At 40.3% G+C, this 20015-nt stretch overlaps 1 protein-coding gene across 2 annotated transcripts in view; it reads right to left on the bottom strand.

Annotated features, from left to right (window-relative positions):
• Positions 1 to 20015, bottom strand: part of PI4KA (phosphatidylinositol 4-kinase alpha) — a 58346-nt gene that overhangs the window by 7073 nt on the left and 31258 nt on the right. For both annotated transcript variants that reach the window (XM_027714109.2, XM_027714110.2), the window contains exons 20-45: positions 18593 to 18701; positions 17925 to 18061; positions 16933 to 17066; positions 16084 to 16166; positions 15739 to 15809; positions 15497 to 15621; positions 14986 to 15067; positions 14283 to 14366; positions 13843 to 13932; positions 12981 to 13100; positions 11589 to 11681; positions 11066 to 11222; positions 10666 to 10793; positions 9264 to 9422; positions 8855 to 9006; positions 8200 to 8307; positions 7334 to 7461; positions 7134 to 7253; positions 6405 to 6484; positions 6069 to 6262; positions 5239 to 5329; positions 4591 to 4758; positions 3988 to 4041; positions 2662 to 2782; positions 2238 to 2367; positions 780 to 850 (exon numbers count right to left, since the gene is read on the bottom strand). In XM_027714109.2, the coding sequence (XP_027569910.1) occupies positions 780 to 850; positions 2238 to 2367; positions 2662 to 2782; positions 3988 to 4041; positions 4591 to 4758; positions 5239 to 5329; positions 6069 to 6262; positions 6405 to 6484; positions 7134 to 7253; positions 7334 to 7461; positions 8200 to 8307; positions 8855 to 9006; positions 9264 to 9422; positions 10666 to 10793; positions 11066 to 11222; positions 11589 to 11681; positions 12981 to 13100; positions 13843 to 13932; positions 14283 to 14366; positions 14986 to 15067; positions 15497 to 15621; positions 15739 to 15809; positions 16084 to 16166; positions 16933 to 17066; positions 17925 to 18061; positions 18593 to 18701 (2989 nt within the window). The remainder of the gene's footprint in view (positions 1 to 779; positions 851 to 2237; positions 2368 to 2661; positions 2783 to 3987; positions 4042 to 4590; positions 4759 to 5238; positions 5330 to 6068; positions 6263 to 6404; positions 6485 to 7133; positions 7254 to 7333; positions 7462 to 8199; positions 8308 to 8854; positions 9007 to 9263; positions 9423 to 10665; positions 10794 to 11065; positions 11223 to 11588; positions 11682 to 12980; positions 13101 to 13842; positions 13933 to 14282; positions 14367 to 14985; positions 15068 to 15496; positions 15622 to 15738; positions 15810 to 16083; positions 16167 to 16932; positions 17067 to 17924; positions 18062 to 18592; positions 18702 to 20015) is intronic.

Here is a 20015-nt window from a genome sequence, read left to right as displayed (position 1 = left end):
ACTTCAGGACATAGTTTTGAATTAAATAAAATGTTAGAGAAAAACTGGCCATTACAGTCTGTGAGCCACAAAGGACACAGGATCCTGTGCATTAATAAGTGATTGTCAGAAACTAATAAAATACAGTTTTGAGGTACTGTTGCAGAATCTGTGCCACAGAAATGTACAGAGAGGACTTCTCTTACAACAGTCCCTCACAAGATGTGGTAGCATTTCCCAGTGCCCTGGGGAGTGCCCTCAGCCACCAACACTGCAAGACCTCTTACACAGAGATCAGGAAAAACTTTCATCAAACTCCATTTTAAAGAGAAGATTCAGACTGGGAAAATATATGTTCAAGATTTGAAAGGACTTTCAGATAACGACATTTCACAGGAATGCGTGATGGGAGAAAGAGGAGAATGAAAGGAACTGGACATGCTTCATTCTTGAGACAGCAAAACTTCTCAAAAATGCCTCATCTTCTTAAAGGAGGTGGTACAAAGAAGAAGTTTATTTATCCTTCCTCTTCAGACATACATTTCTACTTCTATCCATGATGTGCATTATCTAACTTGCTTTTGGGCACGTTTTGATGCACCATATAGAAATTATTGGATGGGTAAAAATATTTGATTTTTTTTCTACAGAGAAACAACCAAACTACAACAGAAGAACAGCCACCAGCACCAAAACTGAGAGCTGCCATTTGCAGAGATTTCAAGATTTGCTTGCAGAAAACACAGTTCTCATGTTGAAAGCAAAAGCCCACGATTTTATATGATTACATCACTTCTTACCAGGCTGCACTTTCACCTCAGACAGAGCACTCAAACAAGCTTTTTTTCTTTCGTCTCCTTTAGGGAATGGCCTAGAAAGATGCATGATCTTTTATTTATCTGCATACTATATATTGCTCTATGTACCAGCCTCAAATTTGTTCCAAACTTACACAAACCTCACTAAAAATGTTTCTTCCTCCCCCACTTCCAGAGAACTTACAGGCTCAATGCCTGACCAGAACATTTTCGATCTTAACGAAGGTTACAGTCTTTGCTTTGTAGGTTTAACATTGATCTGACACACAGGTTGTTGCCAAACCCAAACAGCATAACAGATGTGAGTGAAATACATGAAGGCTCTTCCTGACACAGATATTTGAGCATAATTATACCTTTGTAAGCACTGCTATAGTTATGCCAACAAAACTCTCCCTTGTGGAACTTACTCCAGGATAAGGCAGCTGATAAGTATTAGTTATGCTCTAGTTTTAAGCAGTACAGCAGATTACTGAAGCAGCAACATAACACTTAAGATAATTAAATCACCACAGGTTATTTATTTCTTTCATCTACAAAGCAAACAGCATCCTCTCTGTGTTGTCTTTTACACTAGAGATGCACAAAAATAAGACTCATTCTAAGGCTGGGGTGCAAAATGCAATGCTTGCAAAGCACAATTATCATTGGTTGCTCAAACGTGACTTCATACTTAGAAACACTTGATTTAATTCTAAATATCAAGATATTCAGCTCCTAACACCCTCCTTTAAACTCATCCCACTGGGTGAAAACTTCTTCACGTGCACAGAGAAAGTCCTGAATATTGGGTTGTTTCTGTCATGTAAGTGTCCTTATCCTGGTGGTTTGCAAAGCTTCATTTTAAGAGAGGTATTTTCTATGTTCCAGAAAATACATTTTATAGGACTTTCAAATACTTTCATACACCAGAGAGTGTTTTAAAAATATGCAATGAAACACCCCACTTACAGACATGGAGCTCGTGTGCTGAGCTGCTGTCACCCACTGACAAGCTTTATTGAAGTTAAATTACGTGTCTTATTACAAAATTTACAGTCAAGAGTGGAAATTTCTCTGTGAGTGGGACTTTGAGTTCTAAGGGATCAACAGTCCAATGTTTATGACACCAAATCTTTCTCCATAACCACAATTTAGAAATGAAAGTAAAAGACTTGCATATACAAAAAGAACAATCATTTTGGTATTACACTGCACAATGAAATCTCTTTGAGAAAATGACAATTTTCTGGAGTTGGAGTAGTAGCCTTTGCATCCTACTACAACTCTTAAGTTACATTTAAGACAAAAAATGGTCTTTATTATCATATAAATAATAATTCCTTTTTTTTCCCCCCCCGAAAACACTACTTCAATACCCTTAAAAGCCTTAATTAGGAACTGGTAATGAACAGAACAGTGAGCCCCAAAAGAGCACAATTTCTGAAGTACAACACTTACTTGATAATGGCTGAAACATTGGTGATTTTGTTGAAGAAATCAAATTCTCTCTGGTAGAACTCCTTGGCTGGGCCAGACAATGAGCCAGTTATCTCCTCTACCAGCTGCTCCAGAAGTTCCCCAATGTCAGCTGCATGTGAGAAAATAGAGCATCTGTGTCAGAAGCTTATTTCTGAAAGCCAAATGTTACAGGTAATGGAAATAACCCCCTTTGGTGGACAGTGTTCACAAACAGGCACTGATGCAAACAGCACTGTGTCTCCACTGACACACTGTCAGGCACTGATGCAGAATGGGCCCTACCTCTAGGAATGAAAGAAAACTTCCAGCTAAAACTTCCTGCCAAGAAAGAAGCAGGAAGGAGATTTAGTCTGAACTAAGACAAGGAAAGGAGTCAAGTCAGATTATATTTTCAAGCACTCACGATCTTTTTGATGTCCTTCTTCATCCATGTAGATATTAGTTTTCATGTTCCAGATGAATTGGTGAGCCAGGAGCTGGGATTTGGCAGCTGCCCACAGGATGTATTCTCTAACGTAACCCATCTGCAACCACATCCAGCTCAGTAAGGATCAGAGGTCAGCACAGCTCTAGCAGATTCAATATTACTGCTTCTAACAGCTATTCTTCAAACCCAGAAAGTATTAAATGGATGGAAAAAAGACCTTTGCACTCTCATTCAAGACCTTTGAAGAATGACAGTGTATTTTAAAGGTAAGGAACTGACCTAAACTGTTTTCAGCTTTATTACTGACCTATGTTGTCATTCTAACCAACCTCCTTTCCATCTTTTTGCCATTTTCCATCTGTTCTATTTGGATTTCAAACCTCTGAGCTTAGGGCATCTTCTAGTGTGTGTGCAAAGCACAGCACAAAGCCAAGGTAATAGAGACACTGCTCCTGCCTGGCATCACCAGAAATCTCTGCAGGGTCACAAGGGCTGCACAGTTTGGTGGCAGGAACTGCATGTTCTGGCACAGTTCCAGCAAAATTCTAGAATGTAAGAACAAACTCAAAAGAAGTTGAAGTGTACGAGGGAATCCTATTCCTTCCAACAGCTGCATTCCCTTTCCTCTACTTTCAACTACTTTTGTGGTCTGTAAAGGTTTCTATGTTTGACTGACATTAACAGGCAGATGTCTGATGTTTGTGCTCTGCACTGCAGAGGATACTCACCTCTGCAAAGTTCTCACAGAATAACTCCATACAGTCACCTACACTACAGGCTGGGGACGCCTCCACCTCAAAATAATGCACTGAGCAGAGTTCACAGATAATGAGCTCACATTAATGAACTTAGTTGTCAAGCTTTACTTCTGGTTTCTGTAAGATGAAGCTCAGGTCTGATTTTGTACACGTGATGGAGCACAAGACACCCCTAGATGTCTTCTCTGGTTTAACTCCACAGAGAAATTAATAAGGATAATGACTTAATTACGACTGGTTGTCTCACACAGACCTTCAAAAGCTTTATTCAGGTAAGTCCTCATCTGGGCCTTCCCTTAATAAAATCTCTTTCCTGACAGATGAGCTACATAACCTCTGGTTTCTCAAGTTTACCTGTTCATAAAAGAGGTGTATCCAAAGCAAGCCAGCCTCTAGAGACAATAATTTTTCTTCTACGTAGTAGATATAGGACAATAATTAGCAGCATTACTTTAAGCTTAATTTTTGTCTTATTTGCTGCTTTAAGTCTAAAAGCTGCCTTAAAAATCTGTTTTGTTCACATGCAGTTGTTTTATATTCTCACCTTGTCATACCGAAGTGCCTGCACGATCTGTGGAATGTAGAATAAAATGGCATCCTGAAAGAGAAGAGATGGCAGGGTTTTATTGTTTTCTTTAAGTAGTTAGAAGGGAAGATGGGTCACATGCACAGAGAAAAGCTGCCTTCAGTTAGGTGATAAACAAAATACCACTGCCTCTTTATTTTAAACTAAATATATACCAACTCCTCAAACCAAGGTATTATTCTGTCCAGCTACTCCCCTCAAAAGTATCATTAATAATCATGTACTTCGCAGTCCTAATACAAGTCTGACAAGTGTTAAAAACCAGCTTTCTGCTGCTTTAGAAAAAACACCTTCTCACTGAGAGAAGATTCAAAAGGAACAATCTGAGAAGGGCAGCCTGAGGAATTCAGCTTAGTGCGATTTATGACAAAAAAGCTGCAAGTACATGAGTCAGTATCACGTGGGACAATCAACCTCAACTTCTCATCCCACTCTGTGCACACTCTGCAACGTGCTGTGCCCATCCAGCACACGTCTCTGCACGGCATTAGAACGAAGCCTGTGGCCACAGTGACTCAGGCCAGGACCTCCCTGCAGTGTTACGGCTTTCTTGGAACTCACCGGAGGAAACGACCGCAGGACTTTCACCCCATACTGAGCTGTCAGAGGATGAGGTGGGTACATGCTTGAAAAGTAGGAAAGGCCAGTTGGTGGATCTGTTGGTGCCCAGCACAGAACATGGCTGAGCTCAGGTGCATCAGCATCAATCGTGTGCCAGGTCACCAGGTACTGAAAAAGCAGGTCAGACGTGTTAGGAGTTGAAAGCTCACTAATGCCTGGGTAGTGCACATCCCAAGGCAACCCACCATACACCTTCCTGTAACAGGGGAAGTGAAACATGGGACATTTTCCTTTACAAAACCACGGCTATTTTATCTAAAGCACCTCCTCCATGAAAACCTAACTGCTGGAATTGCCTCACCTCTCAGAACACCAGATGAAGTTAGTGAAGTCAGGTTACTAAAAGCATAATCTAGCTTGTGCTAGATCACTCTAGCATGGGGAGAAAGAAGACAGAATGAGCCTTTTTGAAAGAGTCAAAGAAGGTTCAGCTTTTCTGTCACCTGTTTTACAGGTGATGTAGAGAAGGCAGCTCTGACAAGACTATCCTTCACATGACTCAAGTCATGTGAAGATCACTGCAGATCAGCATGACGAGTCTCCTCTGTGTTAAGTCAAGACTGTAACAGTATAAATATTCACAGGTACCTTTATTGCTTCGGGAACGTCACTGACAGCTCCCGGGTCCAACCGAACCAGCCGGGTCACTTCTGTTCCAATGGCTTCAGTGTTCTTAAATCTAAGTATAACCAGGAATGCAAAAATATTATTAGAAACTTCTGATGGCCTCCTCTATTTATGAGAAGATGAGGACAACAAAAGGCAGAAAATTATATGCTTAATAAACAAATATCCAACTATGAAATAATGCACATCGAGGTACCAATATGCTTTTGAAAGAGGATTCTGAAACAATGGGTCCTCATCCAGTGTTTTTGTATAAACCAGTAGTATTTCAGCCCACTTCACTACTGGATTCTTGGCTCAAATATTCTGTCTTGGATTCTACAAAAAACAGTGGGCAGAACCCTACTTGGCAAAATCATCACTGTTGTAAGGGGGAAAGAATTTCCTTTCCCTTTCAAAGCCAACTATGCTAGTTCTCCTATAATACTTCTTAAAGTGAAAGCCAATATATAGCTAGAACACTGCATTCCAAGATACTTTTAGCAGTGATTAAATGCTGTGTTTGCTAATGGGCTGAATGCTATTAAAAACCAAACTTGATTTCTTCTGAACCAAACACTGTCTAAGTGTTGGCAAAGAGAGGGTGGTAGGAAAGGGAGTTGGACTTCATTAGTGACTGAGCCAAATGAGCCTGTTAAGTAATCTGGTTCTTTTCAGAGGTTTCAACCAGCTGTGACAATATGCAATGGGCTGTAAACAGAAGCAAGTGCCATCAGTTCTTACTGTATATACTCACACAACTTCTAAGGCAGAAGTAATTGCATCAGTTGGTTTCTTTTGAAATAACTCACCTGGTAGGCAGCTGTACAGCAAGATGAGGAGAAATGCTCCAAGCCAGATTTACATTATCCTTCCACTGCTTCTCACTAAGACTGATATATTTGGATCTCCAGTTTGCTACGCTGCTCTCTCCAGTTTGATCCAACTCCAGCTCAGGCGAAGACAGTGGATTGTACCATGTGATTAAGCGTTCAATCTCAGTGGCCTGAGGGAAACAGGAAAAAAAGTAAGAATGTGTTTTCTGGAAGAAGAAAAACACCCTCACTTTCATACTTTAGTTTATGTATCCTGAAACAATAACAGAGGCTTCGAAATCCACGCAGCTTCCCCATCCTTCTGATTCTCACCAGCAATGAGAGCAGTAACGTCCTTCGCTTCATGTAGTACTTGTGCAGCTGTGTACCCCTGTTTGTCTTCTTAGACATTCCTTGAGAAAAGGATAAAAAAGTTTTCAGTGGCTTTGTTCAGTATGTTAAATGGTGGTTCCAAACTGTTCACACCTGGCAACATTAACACAAAAGAACTGAGTAACCACAGGACACACCTGTAATTTAGATGCCAGTGACCGCAGAAAAGTCAGCACTGCAGCTACTCACTGTACAGTTGTTCTCTCAATATACAGAGTACAAAAGGCTACAGAGATATCAATTTAGCCAGTAGTGCATTCACTTTAGAAACATGACAGTCTACTAAAAGGAAAGAGCACGTAGTTTTACAACTGTACACAAACACAGCCCACAATCTAATGTCACTTTGCTGTCCCCAAAAAGCACTTGGGGCATGTTTCCACAAAGCAAGAAATTTCCTTACAGGATTTCAATACATCTTGATCTCCAGTCTTATTTGTTCTGCACTACAGAATTGAATATTCTATCAAAAAACTCAGGTGATTTCAAAATTTTGCTACCAGTGAGACTTCTTCCAGCCCCTTTACCAGTTTGGCACTGGTAATTAAATACGCTGCCAGAAAAACATGAGCCTGATGTTAAAGGTAAACATTGACTTCAAGCAACACCTGACTATAAACTATGGTGTAAAATTGGCTGCAATGAGCTGGTTACAATAAAAAAAGATACCTGATTTTTTAGATATGGTTGACATGCCACTGGACAAAGGGTAAGTATTTATCCATCCTTGCGTAGCCTGTTGCCGAGATCCAACATTGATATCCAGGTTGCTCCTGGTGTCTTGATTATCTAAGAACAGAGCACAGATCTGATGTAGAATCTAATCAAAGAAACAAGAGGATTTTGAAACAGCACCCAGAGGAACTCACCAGGTGGCACAAGTTGGCTGGCAGTCAGATACTTCTTGTCTGAGAACATCGCTGTCCAAAACTTGATCAATATGCTGATGTCCTCACGAAGCCTCTTTTCCCCTTGTGTAGGGAACTTTGAAGGACAACTTGAAGAAATTACACAAATAATGGTGATGTTGAGTGCATCGGGGAAAAAACCCCACAAAAATCCTACCAAACCTAATCAAGCAATATTTTTTTTTCTGACCATAATCTACAAGGATGAGACCACACATCACTACGTTTTATCCTCTGTGGCTTTATTATGTCTGACTGAAGAGTACAAACTTCCAATTATAACTGAAAATTAAGGCAGCAGTCTGTCAGCATCCTGGATTCAGCTGAAAGTTAGTATTAGGACTGACTGACCTCCTCACATTCAGATATTCCTATCAAATTATCTTCTGTTGATAATTTGTCAAATGTTGAAATCATCAGATTCAGTGTGGGCGTCTTTTCAAAACAGTGAAACTGTATTTCAGCTACACACAGTGTAACAGCAATTCTTTAAATCTTATAAATCTGGATACTTATAAATCTTTTAAATCTAGTTTTGGGCATCGAATAAACTCCAAAATAAAGGAAAAAAAAAACAAACCAGAAACATTCCTGAAGATACTGCTTTTTAAACCTCACATAAAACCTGAAGCTAATATCTAAGCCTCTTTAAGGTAGTTTATGAAGTATAAAAAAGCACGAGAAAAGTTTCTGTTAAAATGAGTGAAAAAGGAAAGGAAGAAGTTAAGTCACTAGAAGAGAAAGAAAGCTGCTGCTTTGAGGTATTGCTGAAGGTTCAGGAAAAACACAAACAGATTTTCAGCGAGCAGTTGCAAATAAAAAAGTACCTGAAATAATCAAAGGCAGTTGAATAAATCTTTTCCCTCAAAACGTTTCGAATAGTTGCATTTGGAACCACATCAGCATGGAGCAAAGACAAACCCAGAGTCAGCAACCTAACAGGCAAAACAGAGAATGAGAATTGTGGCATTCCCAAAATGGTGACCAATGCAACACCATGCCAACCATGGCTACAACTGTAACTGTAGCCTGAGAGGTGTCTGTTTCAGAGCTCTTGGCAAACTGTTCACATTATCATCAGTCTGTTCCTGAAGCTGTGACTACTCAACCATAGAAAATGAAAGCCATCAAGTCACAGAAAGTGAAAATAACTGATGGAGCAAAATCATCTACAACTGCTACATTGACTAGATCCATGAGGTGGGCAATTTACTATACGAAATTATCTCATGAAGTTTCCTGAGCCACTAAAAAATTACTTTCAAGCTAAAGTTAGATAATTCTCCTTTGGAAACAGAGCTTAGACTCTGCAGCCCTGCAGGCTTTTGAAGCAATTTTCATCACTTGAAGCCAAGGATATGTTGTATATTTAGTATTTCGTTCTTTTCTCCCACCTCCCTGTAACCTTATTTCTAACTTTATTTCTTCTCCCTATAATGTTATTTCGGTGATTCCCCCAAGGCAAACCCCCAAACCACTCACTTAAATCGGGGTCCGATGGCTGCCACGTGCCGATTCAAACTGCCCTTGGCCCCTCCGATGTTCAGGGACAGCGAGCGCTGGAGGAGGCTGGAGAAGATCTCGATTTGGTCAGAACTGCAGTATTTGGCTATTTCAAACCTCTGCACCAAAAACTGAGAAAGAGAGACAGACATACCATGCCTCCTCCGACCTTTTTTCACTTCAAACCCCACCCCCAGTCTTTTCTGTTTCAAACACCTTTCTCCCCCTCAGTTATTGTGCTCATCTCCACGTGTCTCCTGCCCCTGAGGCAGCACTACCACCATGACTCCAGTCCTTTCCTGAATCATGAGAGCACAGAGTGCAGAGCAGCTGTAACAGTGTCACTGCAGCACTGCCACAGGGGGGACATTGCAGAAGGTATACACACCTCTATCCAGATGTAATGTGGGGTCACCTCTGGCGGGCAGGGCCTTGGCTGGCTCTCCTCTGAGGCTGCCAATGGATCTGCTTCTTTCTGCTCTGCCGAAAACAGGCCAACTTTCTGCTCCACTGTCATTTGCCAGGCTCCTGCCATTTCCCGCATGAACTGCAAAAAGGAAGGGAACAGTGTTTCTTGTTTCAAGAGCATCTTCTTATATGGAAAGTACAACCTTTCTCCATAGCACACACAAGAATCTACCACATCAATTAAAATTCACTGCAGCGTTAACAGAGGGGCAGAGACAGGTCTGTACATCCCACCCAAAATAAACGTTTCCTTCACATCCTAAATTACAAAACAGAGGCTCCCCCAGAATTTCAGCTTGTAACAGGAAGACTGAGGGCACTGTATTTAGCTAAGGAGACTGAATTGTCAGAGCAGCCAGTGCTGTTCATCCTTCAGCTCCACTAAAGGTTGTTGCCTCCAACACCAGGCCAGCAGAGACAAGCTCAAGCCAGGTTCCCACGTACTGCAGGACACAATCTGGCCCATGAGCACACACAGCTGATGAAGTGCCCAACATACAGATGGCACATAATTCAGTTTTGCTGATCCTGCTCTTGGGAGCATCCTCTGGTAGTAGGGAGACCCAGCAACCAAGGCTGCTTATCTGTTCTACTAAATAAGACACAAGGACATTTCCCAGAAGCCCAAGAGAAAAAATGAAACTGATGCTTAAGAAGTTAAGCACTGAAATGTATGTGTAAACTCACCTAAGTAAATTCAGATGGATGATTATTTCCAGCAAGTGAAACACTTAGCAATCACTAGGCAAAGCAATTACCAGAGGCTGCTCTCTCAGCTGTGTGGGGACTGTCACTACACCAGGCTGAGTTCCTTCATTACTGTTACACTAATCCTCCTCTCCCAAGATACAACTGGTCTGGCCTGTTACAGGATTAGGACACGTGCAAGCCTCTTATTTTATGCAAGAGTGCAATGCCAGATACTAGACATTCTGATTAATGAGCATTAATTAATCATAATTAATGACTTTGATTTCTCTTTGATTTAAAACACCATTCTATAGATTGTGATAGCCTAGACCTGACCCATGAACAGTTCGGGCATCTCATCTGCAAAGTTCTACAGCTGAGATCCTAACAGGTTTCTTCTGCTGTACCATTCATGCTGCTGAGAAAGATCTGTTTCCCACAGTCCACTTCATGAGGGTGCTCAGGCTTCCAACAATACATGAACAGAGACTTCCTGGCAGGCTAAAGCGATTAACAATGCATTCATTTATCATCCTTACTTGACACAGATTCACAGTATCTGTGAATCTCTCAAAATTTCCTCTCTTCCCCCTTGCAGGGGCAGAGAAAGAGTTGTTAAAATTGCTTCCTACCGGCACTTCTATCCCGTTCTTGGCAGCAAGCAGCCACTCCCAGCAAGCAATTGCTGTTTCCATGCCATGTTCATTGAACATTCGCAGGGGTCCCCAACACAGATGATGAAGGAGCTGGGGATCACAGTCTGAAAACAAACATTCACTCAGATTTATCCAACAGAATAACTGCTTTTCACATCAGCATGAAACTGGCCTGCACAGTATGAAATAATCAGTTCCTAATAAATAGCTTCTAGTTTAAGAAGGCTTTTCCCCATTATAAGCCTAACTGAAAAAAACTCAAAACACGGTTTTGCTTCAAGTTGATGTGTACTGGGTCGGTGTATGGATAGTTTCTGTAGTTTATTACTCTTGGCATTCACTGCCAGAAAGCAGAACTCCATTTGGTTTTCATTACCTTTGCTGCTTATTAGCAGTGCAGTCAACTTAAACATGGCCTGGGTGTAGCTTTCAGTATTGCCTGATTCAAGAGCAACATTCAGGTCTTTGACCATCAGTTTATTCAGGTCAGATGTTTGTCCTGTAGCATTTGAGAACTGAATCATTCCGGAAACCTGTAAAATATAATGGGTTTTTCAACAGAGAACAGTATTTTTAGGAATCTTGTTAGGTATTGGTCATGTGCTGATTTGGGAGCTCCACAAACAGAGGCATCTTTTGTTATGACTTTACTAAATCTTCAGCTTTATCTGCAATCTGATCTTTAACTTTATGTAATCTTTAGCTTTATCTGCAAGACCAACGGTAAAATGATCTGTTTAATAACCTAGGAAAATTATACTCTTTACCTTAAAGGGATTTAGAGACTGTGCTTCATATAACATAGATCCATACACTAGTGTAAGTTGGAAGGGAATCACCCCTGAAAAGCCATGCCAGAGCCTGGGGACACCCCACATTCACAAGAAATCCTTCCTTACCTCTCCGGCGTAGCGGTTGCGCAAGTTAAGAGAAGCCATGAAGTTGGAGTAGTCCCTCTTCACACAGGTTGGTCTCTCAGTGAGCTGGGTTGCCTGTGACCAGACCACATGAAGGTGTTTATACTGTTCATATCGAACCATTTATCTCTTTATCTTTTTATCTCTTCACATATGTTTTAAGTTTACTTTTCCTTATGCTTGTAATAGGAGTAGTATCAGGACTGTGAGGTACAACAGGACCAGGACTGATAAAAATTCAATAAGGAACATATGCATTTACTCTATGGACACAGAATCACCGAATATCCTGAGCTGGAAGGGAACCACAAGGATCATCGAATCAACTCCTGGCCCTGCACAGGACCACACCAAGAGTCACACCATGTGCCTGAGAGGGTTGTCCAAACACTTCTTGAGCTCTGTCAGGCTTGGTGCTGTGACCTCTGCTGTGACTGGGACCTCTCCAGATTCCCAAGACCGTTCAAAAATCATTGAGAGAGGCCTCGTGATGACATCATCCAGCTCCATGAATCCCACCAGAACCCCCAGACTTAGAGGGATCCAGCTGGATCAGCAGATAAGCACTAGCTTGGGGTCAGCTGGGAATTTATCATTCTCACAGCCATGATTCTCCAGTTCAGGGCACTGGGACCCCCTTAGCCCATCATCAGTGTTGAAGACAGAGGCAAAGAAAGCATTAAAACATCTCTGCCCTGTCCATGTTTGCTTGTCTGTGGTTGCTCCATGGTCACCGTGGCCACAATGGCCACCAATCACCCCTTCACTCATGAGACCCTCTCTGTGAACAAGCAACAAATCAAGGAGGGCAGCTTTCTTTGTCATCTCCCTTAGTACCTGCACCAGGAAGTTATCATCCAGGTGTTTTTAGGGATCTGGTCCTGTTTGTGCCACCTGTGTTAACATCCAATCCAGCAAGTTGAAGTTTGGAATATATAAACACTTGGATATACTTTTGAAAGACCAAAACCAGGGCATATAAAGGGTAGAAGCTCTGGGACTGCTGGTCCCTTCTCATGAATAGATAAGGAAGAAGACAGAGGAGGAGATGTGATCTTGGTCCTGCCCTCTCCATGTAACAATATGCTGCACTGACAGTCATAGAGAATATTTTGTTCCTGTCTTTAAACATGCACTAGTAATCCACATTTATCCAGAAGCATGAGATCATGGACAGAAAATCTAGTCTTTTACAGAACAACATGACTGGCAGATTCCTGGATTTGAGATGGAAAGAATTAAGATATCTGTCCAAGTAACATCCAACTGCTGTGACAAAGGTGATTTAGAAGATCTGTGTTATGTGGCCATACTGAGGGTTATAAAATTGGCACAACAGATCTACAGGTACACAAATGAACAAACAACACTCACCCCCAGAGTGGTGTTCTGCCTGTTGTAGCCTGCAAAGTGTAACACACTTTCTGTAGCCATAGCCAGTCCTGTGTGCTGGGACAACCCCGATACCCAGTTCTGATGTTTGTTTAGGTACTCCTGGGAAAAAAAAATAAAAATCCAAAATACTTAACTACTTTCAAAACAAGGCAGCTCATAAACAAGTGTTGCATCACTGCGACCTATGGGAAACTTAATTCCACACATATGTGACAACAAAGTGTCTCCACTCATCCCTTTCAGGTTCTCCTGGCAATAAGAAACTCTGACTGTCCTCCTAAATACACAAAGAGTAAGACTCCTTCTGTATTCTCAAAGAATAAAGCTATCAAGGTAGATGCTTGAAGGCTGAGATCTTCTCTTAAAAGAATCACTTCTGAAAAAAAGAACCTGGTGAAAGGAAGTGTCTTGGACTACAGGGAAGGAGGAAATATAATTAGGTGTCCTTTCAAATAAGGATAGAATCCCTTGAGGTAATTTTTTTTAGTGAAGGAGATATAAACTTCAGGTAGATTTGCAGTGTCCAAGATCTTGAGATCCCAGGAATTCTGTTATCAGCCCTAAGTTCAGCACCTCTAGACAAAATATTAGTCTAACCTGGACTACACAGTTTCTTCAACTGTTTACAAACCTATTTTCCAAGACACTTATGTTTGGACTACATCAAAAGTCACATCAGATCAAAACTTCTAATTATCTTCTGCCAGTGCTATGAAGGAAAGAGCAACAGAATATTTTAAATTATGCTTGGATAGCCTAAAAAACAAAAAGCACCACCTAATTCTAATTTTGAAGATCTGCAAAAATCGAATTGTCACAGAAGCCCTCACAGGCTCATTACCTGCAGATGGGATTTAGTAACAGAGGGAGCCCATTTCATTGCTTCCTGCAGGATCATCCCACAGCGTGCAGCAAAGTCCTTGACTATACTCTGGAATTAAAAAGCATCAATGCAATCAATAAAATACAGGACATTCAAGAGGCACTGGTTTTAACGGTGTAATAAGTAACATAAGGAGCACGACAGGTTGCAGCAACATGACACAGCTAAAATTTTCTGTAACAGTTCAATGGACCCTTGATAAGCAAAGAACTGTCACACTTCAAGTCAAATAAATAAGATTAAGAAAAACATAAATACCTAGTGCAGTAAAAAAATCTTATCTAGGGAAGTAATTTTTAAAAATGACTATTCAGAGTAGCTCACTAATTTATCTCCAAGACATGAAAAAACCCACGAGGCATTATTTTGTTCTTTGCTAATCAAGGAGGGCCACCTACCTCTCTGGCTTCATGTGTGTCAGGGACTGTGATTCTGTATGGAGCATCAGGAATGTCATAGTATGGTTGGTCCTTGTGAATGTCCTAAAGAGAAACAGTTATCAACTCTCAGTAAGATAAAATTCATTATCACTTGACTCGAACACTACAGGCAGCAAACAAGAAGCCTGATTACCAAACCTTTTTTGCTAATATTTGCTCTCAAAGTAATTTTGAACAGCTCTAAAAGAAACTGTTTGTATTCCAGTTTGGGTTTTAGTATAAAGAATTTTAAAAATCCAAAGCTCTCTCCTCAACATTTGCTACAAAAATAAAACTCTATAAAGCATTTCCATCTTCAGAAATACTAGATGTAATAGATTGAAGGAATATGGATACACATACATGGACTGGAGAGAACACAATCTGAAAGCAATAATTAATAAAAAAACCAAACCCCAGAAAGCAGAAAAACACTATGGAATTTTTATTTCAAATGAGACATTTCAACAATCATAAACCATATTTGACAACAACTTTTTAGCACTAGTTTTACTACCTACAAAATAGTGTTGCAAAGGCACTTCTTACCTTACAGAATTTAAAATTAAGATTTTATCAGTCTTAGTGGTAAAAGGAAAACCAAATTAAGAACTCAAGTAAGTATAGAATAAATGCAAAACAAAGCAAAAAAACCCAGTTCTATTAAAGAAAAAGGACTTACTGCACTAAGAGACAGTGACAATGTCTGCAGAATATCTAGCATAGTCTTCAGCACAGTTCCACTCCACAGCAAGTGAGGAAATCTAGAGCAAGGCAGAATTCAGAAACACAATAACCATGGAGAGCTGAGGAAGGAAATTATTTTATCAAGAAACGGAGCTGCTCAGAGAGGCAGCTTTATCCATCACTAGGTCAATTCATACTCAACAGAAGCCACAAAGCTGCCACAGCTCCCAGCAGCCTGGCTTAATCCTGAGCCAAAAGCTGAGCAGAGCTACTTCACAGGAGTTGAGATTGAGTTGATATCATGGGCACCCACGGGAATACTAATCAGGCACACGTTTTAAGCAGGGGTTTCAGAGTTCAGGCTAAAAATACTGTTGAATAATATTTTTCAAGGAGATGTTTCAGCAGAAGTACCAGCCAAGAAACCCATGTGACTGTGGTCAGATGTAAGTAATCACTAAGCAGCCATTGTGAAAAAAGAACAGGAAAATTAAATCTACACCTACTTGTCTACCAGTCCAGATAAGTATTTGTCTGCAACTCTCCTGATCCTCTTGTGAATGTGGTTAAAATTCACCAGCAAGAACTGAGCATGTCTCTCCAGCTCTTCTTCATTCTCCTTAGTTTTAGGCTAAAAAACATGCCAAAGAGAAGTATGAAGCTCTTCAGGGAAAAGAAAAACACACTTTCATAAACTGAAATGGGAACATTTATACAAATTCAGAATTGTAGTTTCCATGTAACCTACTTTATCAGCCATCATTGACAGGAAAGCTTCAAACACCTTATCAGCAACAGCTATCACACACTGCATCATGCCTGAGGAATTGAGAGAAGTGACAGGTTTGATTGTCAAAATTACATTTGTTTTATAAAGCATGCTTAACAGTTAAAAAGTGTTTATATTTACTCAGCCAACACTGAACCTGTTTCAAATCAAAACCAGTGTTCTCGGCAAGGATAACGCAACAGCAATTTACTCAACGTGATTCATTTTGTTATACAGCTGCTTGATTTGTTTGTGTCTTTACAGGCCTGGAGATAAATTCCTTGTATCTTAAGTTGCAAGAAAACCTCGACAGGTAAATCTTACCAGATTTGTCTTTTTGAATTGCTTTATCTTCAAAGTAGCAAAACATGACTTGGAAGCGATCTTGGTCAGTTGAACGCAACACCCTGGGGAAGGAAGAGTTTGGTGAGTTGAGGTGTTCTGGGGTTTGTTTGGTTTATGTTTTGTTTGCTTTAGGGGTTTTTCCTTGGTTTGTTTTAGGGTTTTTTTGCTTTTTCCTTTTCTCTTCAACATTTATAATACAGATCTATGCTTTAGTGCTACACCTCACAGCTACAATCATTGCTCATTTCATGATAATTTTCAGTCTCTAGCAAGGGTGATATTCCTATTTGTTTCTACATTTGACTAACAGGGCTCAGATCATACAACACCCCTTTCCTTTCTGCTAGACCTCCAGCTCAGCTTTCAGCTATGCATTCCTTTGAGCAGCAGTAATAAACAGACTTTTAAAGGAAAAAAAACCAAAAAGTTTGTGAATTCAGTATATTTGATCAGTCCACCTAACACACACTACTGAGGGGGAAAAAGGACACAACAAAAAAGGTTTCTTGGCTCTTGGCTTTACATTAATCTCCTAGAATAGGCACTGTCCTTCAGGGGTGCAGCACAAGACTGTGCAGAGGATACATCATACTTAGAGAACCCTTTTGGCCATCTCCTATTAGCTCTTATATAGAGGAGATCCCATTTTTTCAGGCCTTACTGTATTATTCCATTTAGCAATTTTGCACGGATGAATTCCCAGGCTCAGAATCTTCAGTAGAGCTAATGCGGCTCAAAATCCTGAGTGTCTGGCAATTCTGACTTGAATATACACAGCTTTATTTTTTTTTAATCCATCAGTGAAAAGAAGTCTATCTCTATATTTACCTCATGTACTCCAGGCGGTAAACGGAAAGGAGATAGGTGGACATGGCAAAGTCCAGCTTATTGATCAATGCTGACACCTCTGGAGGAGGATCCAAGAGATTTATTATGGTGCTCCGTAATTCATTTAATTCAGCCTAGAGGTGAACACATGAAGTTATCTGCAGTGGGAGCACAGTATTCCTTTGTGTTCTCAAGCACATGCATTCAGCTACTGCTCTGTTCACTCTTTAACCTTTGCACACAGTATGTCAGAAGCTTCTCTCTGCAGATTCAGAACAAGCTGCCCTGACTCAGGGAGTCACAATTCTTCAAATACACAACAGAATTAAATACTGAAGTCAAGCTCCTTGCAGAAATAACTGCTGGCTTCCAGGCAGTTACACCAACGAAGAAATACAATTCCTAAATGCATGTAAGTTTGACCTACACCAACACTGTCCAGCCTCTGAAACTTCAGGGATCTGTTGTGCCATTCTTTGGTGTCACAGAATTAAGTAACCAGGTACAATGCAGATTTCTGTATTATTTGGGAGCCAAGGACATTTCATAAACTGCAACTCTTAATCCACTTTACACTGCTACCAAAAACAGCCCTTGGGCAAAATCTGTACTGCAAGCACCAGGGAGAGAGAAGAGTATCAGTATCAAACCAGAGCTCACATTATTTCTTTGAAAGACTGAATGTGTTGTTTCCTTTTAAACTTTGTTGGTTTTTTTCTTAAACAGTGCAAGTTTTGTCTGATACAAAATGGACAAAAAAGCAATAAAAGGCTTCCATCTCCACAAAGTCTTGGTTTCTACACCCTAAACACTTGTATTAACCCCAAACCACTTATGTACTCTGCTGTCAGAGAGTAGAGTAAAAAAGCTGCTTTTCACTAAGAGGAGGCAGGTTGAAGGGGTATTGTGCTATTTCAGTATATCACAGGCACCATGTCATTTAACACTGGCAGACATTATGGGAGGAGGTAATAGAAGTAATCAATTCCTACAGAGGTCACAGTGTCATTCTTCATGGCAGAGTTGTACTGAAGGACAGACCGAAGTGGTTCTTTGCTGGGAAATGTGAGCAATGGGGACTTGGTGGCAATTTCACAGACACCTTCATACCATTCTTCTGGCCAAAGACCTGGAACAGAAGTATAAAGAGGAAGGTGGGGTGAGGAAGAAAAAAAAAAAAAGAAGTTTCACAAAGTTACCCACATTACCAAGCTTGGCACTACTTCCTAGGGCCAATGTTCCATGCACTTGAGCATGAACAGTCAACACATGTGATCCATGTTTCAAATTTAATAAGCATGTTTAGGTAACTCCAAGTGAAGTTTCTCCCTGGATAAAAAGTTTCTAATCGAATACACTGTACCCCGTGTGTCTGACCTTCCATTTCAGGAACTTAGCTATCAAAACTCATACATAACTAAGGTTATTAACTTAGCAATAAAACTAAGTCCAAGTTGTACCGTGCTAAATCTCATGGCAAACCAGCAAGGATGTAAAGAAATCCTACCAGAGAACTGTCACAGAAACTGTTTGCCTTGTAGTGTCCTTATGCCTGTGGTTTTTCTTCCATCTACTCTGAATGGTTTGCATACAGTTGTATTTACATTCACCAGGAGTTTAAATGTGAGCAGCAACGTTGTTCTCTTAAAAATGACAGTACCTGATCCTTCCACAGCAAATCCCATCAGCACTGAATACAGCCAGAAGTCACGGAACAGCTTCTGCAACCTGGGCTTGGCCTCCTTGATGGGTGGCAAGCGTCTAGTGAGCTACCAAAGAAATAAAAGTTAACATCAGAGAATGGTGGGAGATCCAATAACTTCATTCCACGCTGAGGAATCAATTCACGTACCTTCTTTATTATGATTTACAAAGGTAACATTCTTTGTCACCTTTGTGAAAACTAGTATTATATAGCTATTGTTACGTTGAAGAAAATAAGTTCTTGTTGGAGGTCTGAAAGGGCAACTTTTGAGATGCCTGAAGTAAGAATTTCCTTTGTTTTTACACAGGAATAACACCATGCTGATACAGTAACCTCTGCAGAGAATACATAATATTAGTATACTATCAACTGCAGGGAGGAAGAGACCACATGGTCCTTTAAACTGTGCTGAAGACAATGCCATGCAGCTTTGCTTCAGTGTAAAGGAACTCCAAACCAAATAAATATTCGTCAAACACACTTCTGGTTGCTATTGTTTATGAGCCTTGTGGAAATACATTGAGGCACCAATTGGGGATCTTTCATTGTTTGCACCCACGCACAGAATGACATCAGTTCTGAAGAATTTACTATCTAAACAAGCAAGGAAAAGAGCATTATTTTCAACACATTTTTTAAAAATTCTCCAGTGCTTTTTGCACAAACAGCTGCTACCATCAGAGGAGCAGTTTATCCTCCCAGTCAATATGATATGCAGTTTTAGATAAATTTATATAACAAAGATCAGAGTGTGTTATCCTAAAAAGAGTTAGAGGCACAGGCAAGTGTATAAAAAGTGAAAGAAATTGTCCATTAAACTGCAAGCTTCATTCAATATGATTGTATATTATTACTCTAAACTTTATTATGAAAACGTTACATTCTAACCTAGCTTGAAGAAATATTCTCTAACTACAATAATTCCCTTGAGGGATGTAATCCAGCAGTATTTCTCTGAAATCTCACAATAAAGCCAAATGTGGATGTATTTATAAATCATGAGGGAGATTGTTCATTTAAAAAGCATGAAAAAATTCCTCTATTACAGTAAAATTAATCTGGATTTAGGCTGGTGAGAAAGTTGCTTGTACGATGGAAATGTCTGCACCAATATAACACTGGCTGAAGAATCCCAACCATCACAAACACAGAGGCCTCAAACATATCTGCAGTAAGATGCTCCCCCACTCCCATTTCGGCAAAAAATAGCAGCAACTGGGCTTTTACTGTCATTAACAGTCAAGTTTATGTGTGTGCTTGACTTTGAAACTTTACACACACACCCCAATTTTTGCTCAAAGACCTTCCTCAAAAGTGAACGAGTACCTGCAAAGCCATAAAAGTAGCTCAACAAACAGCAGAGAATTCAGCAGAGATC

The sequence above is a fragment of the Pipra filicauda genome, unplaced genomic scaffold, assembly GCF_003945595.2.
Source record: "Pipra filicauda isolate LSUMZ 115617 unplaced genomic scaffold, ASM394559v2 scaffold33_size4404698_pilon, whole genome shotgun sequence".
NCBI lineage: Eukaryota > Metazoa > Chordata > Aves > Passeriformes > Pipridae > Pipra > Pipra filicauda.
This window is presented reverse-complemented; position numbering and strand designations above follow the sequence as displayed.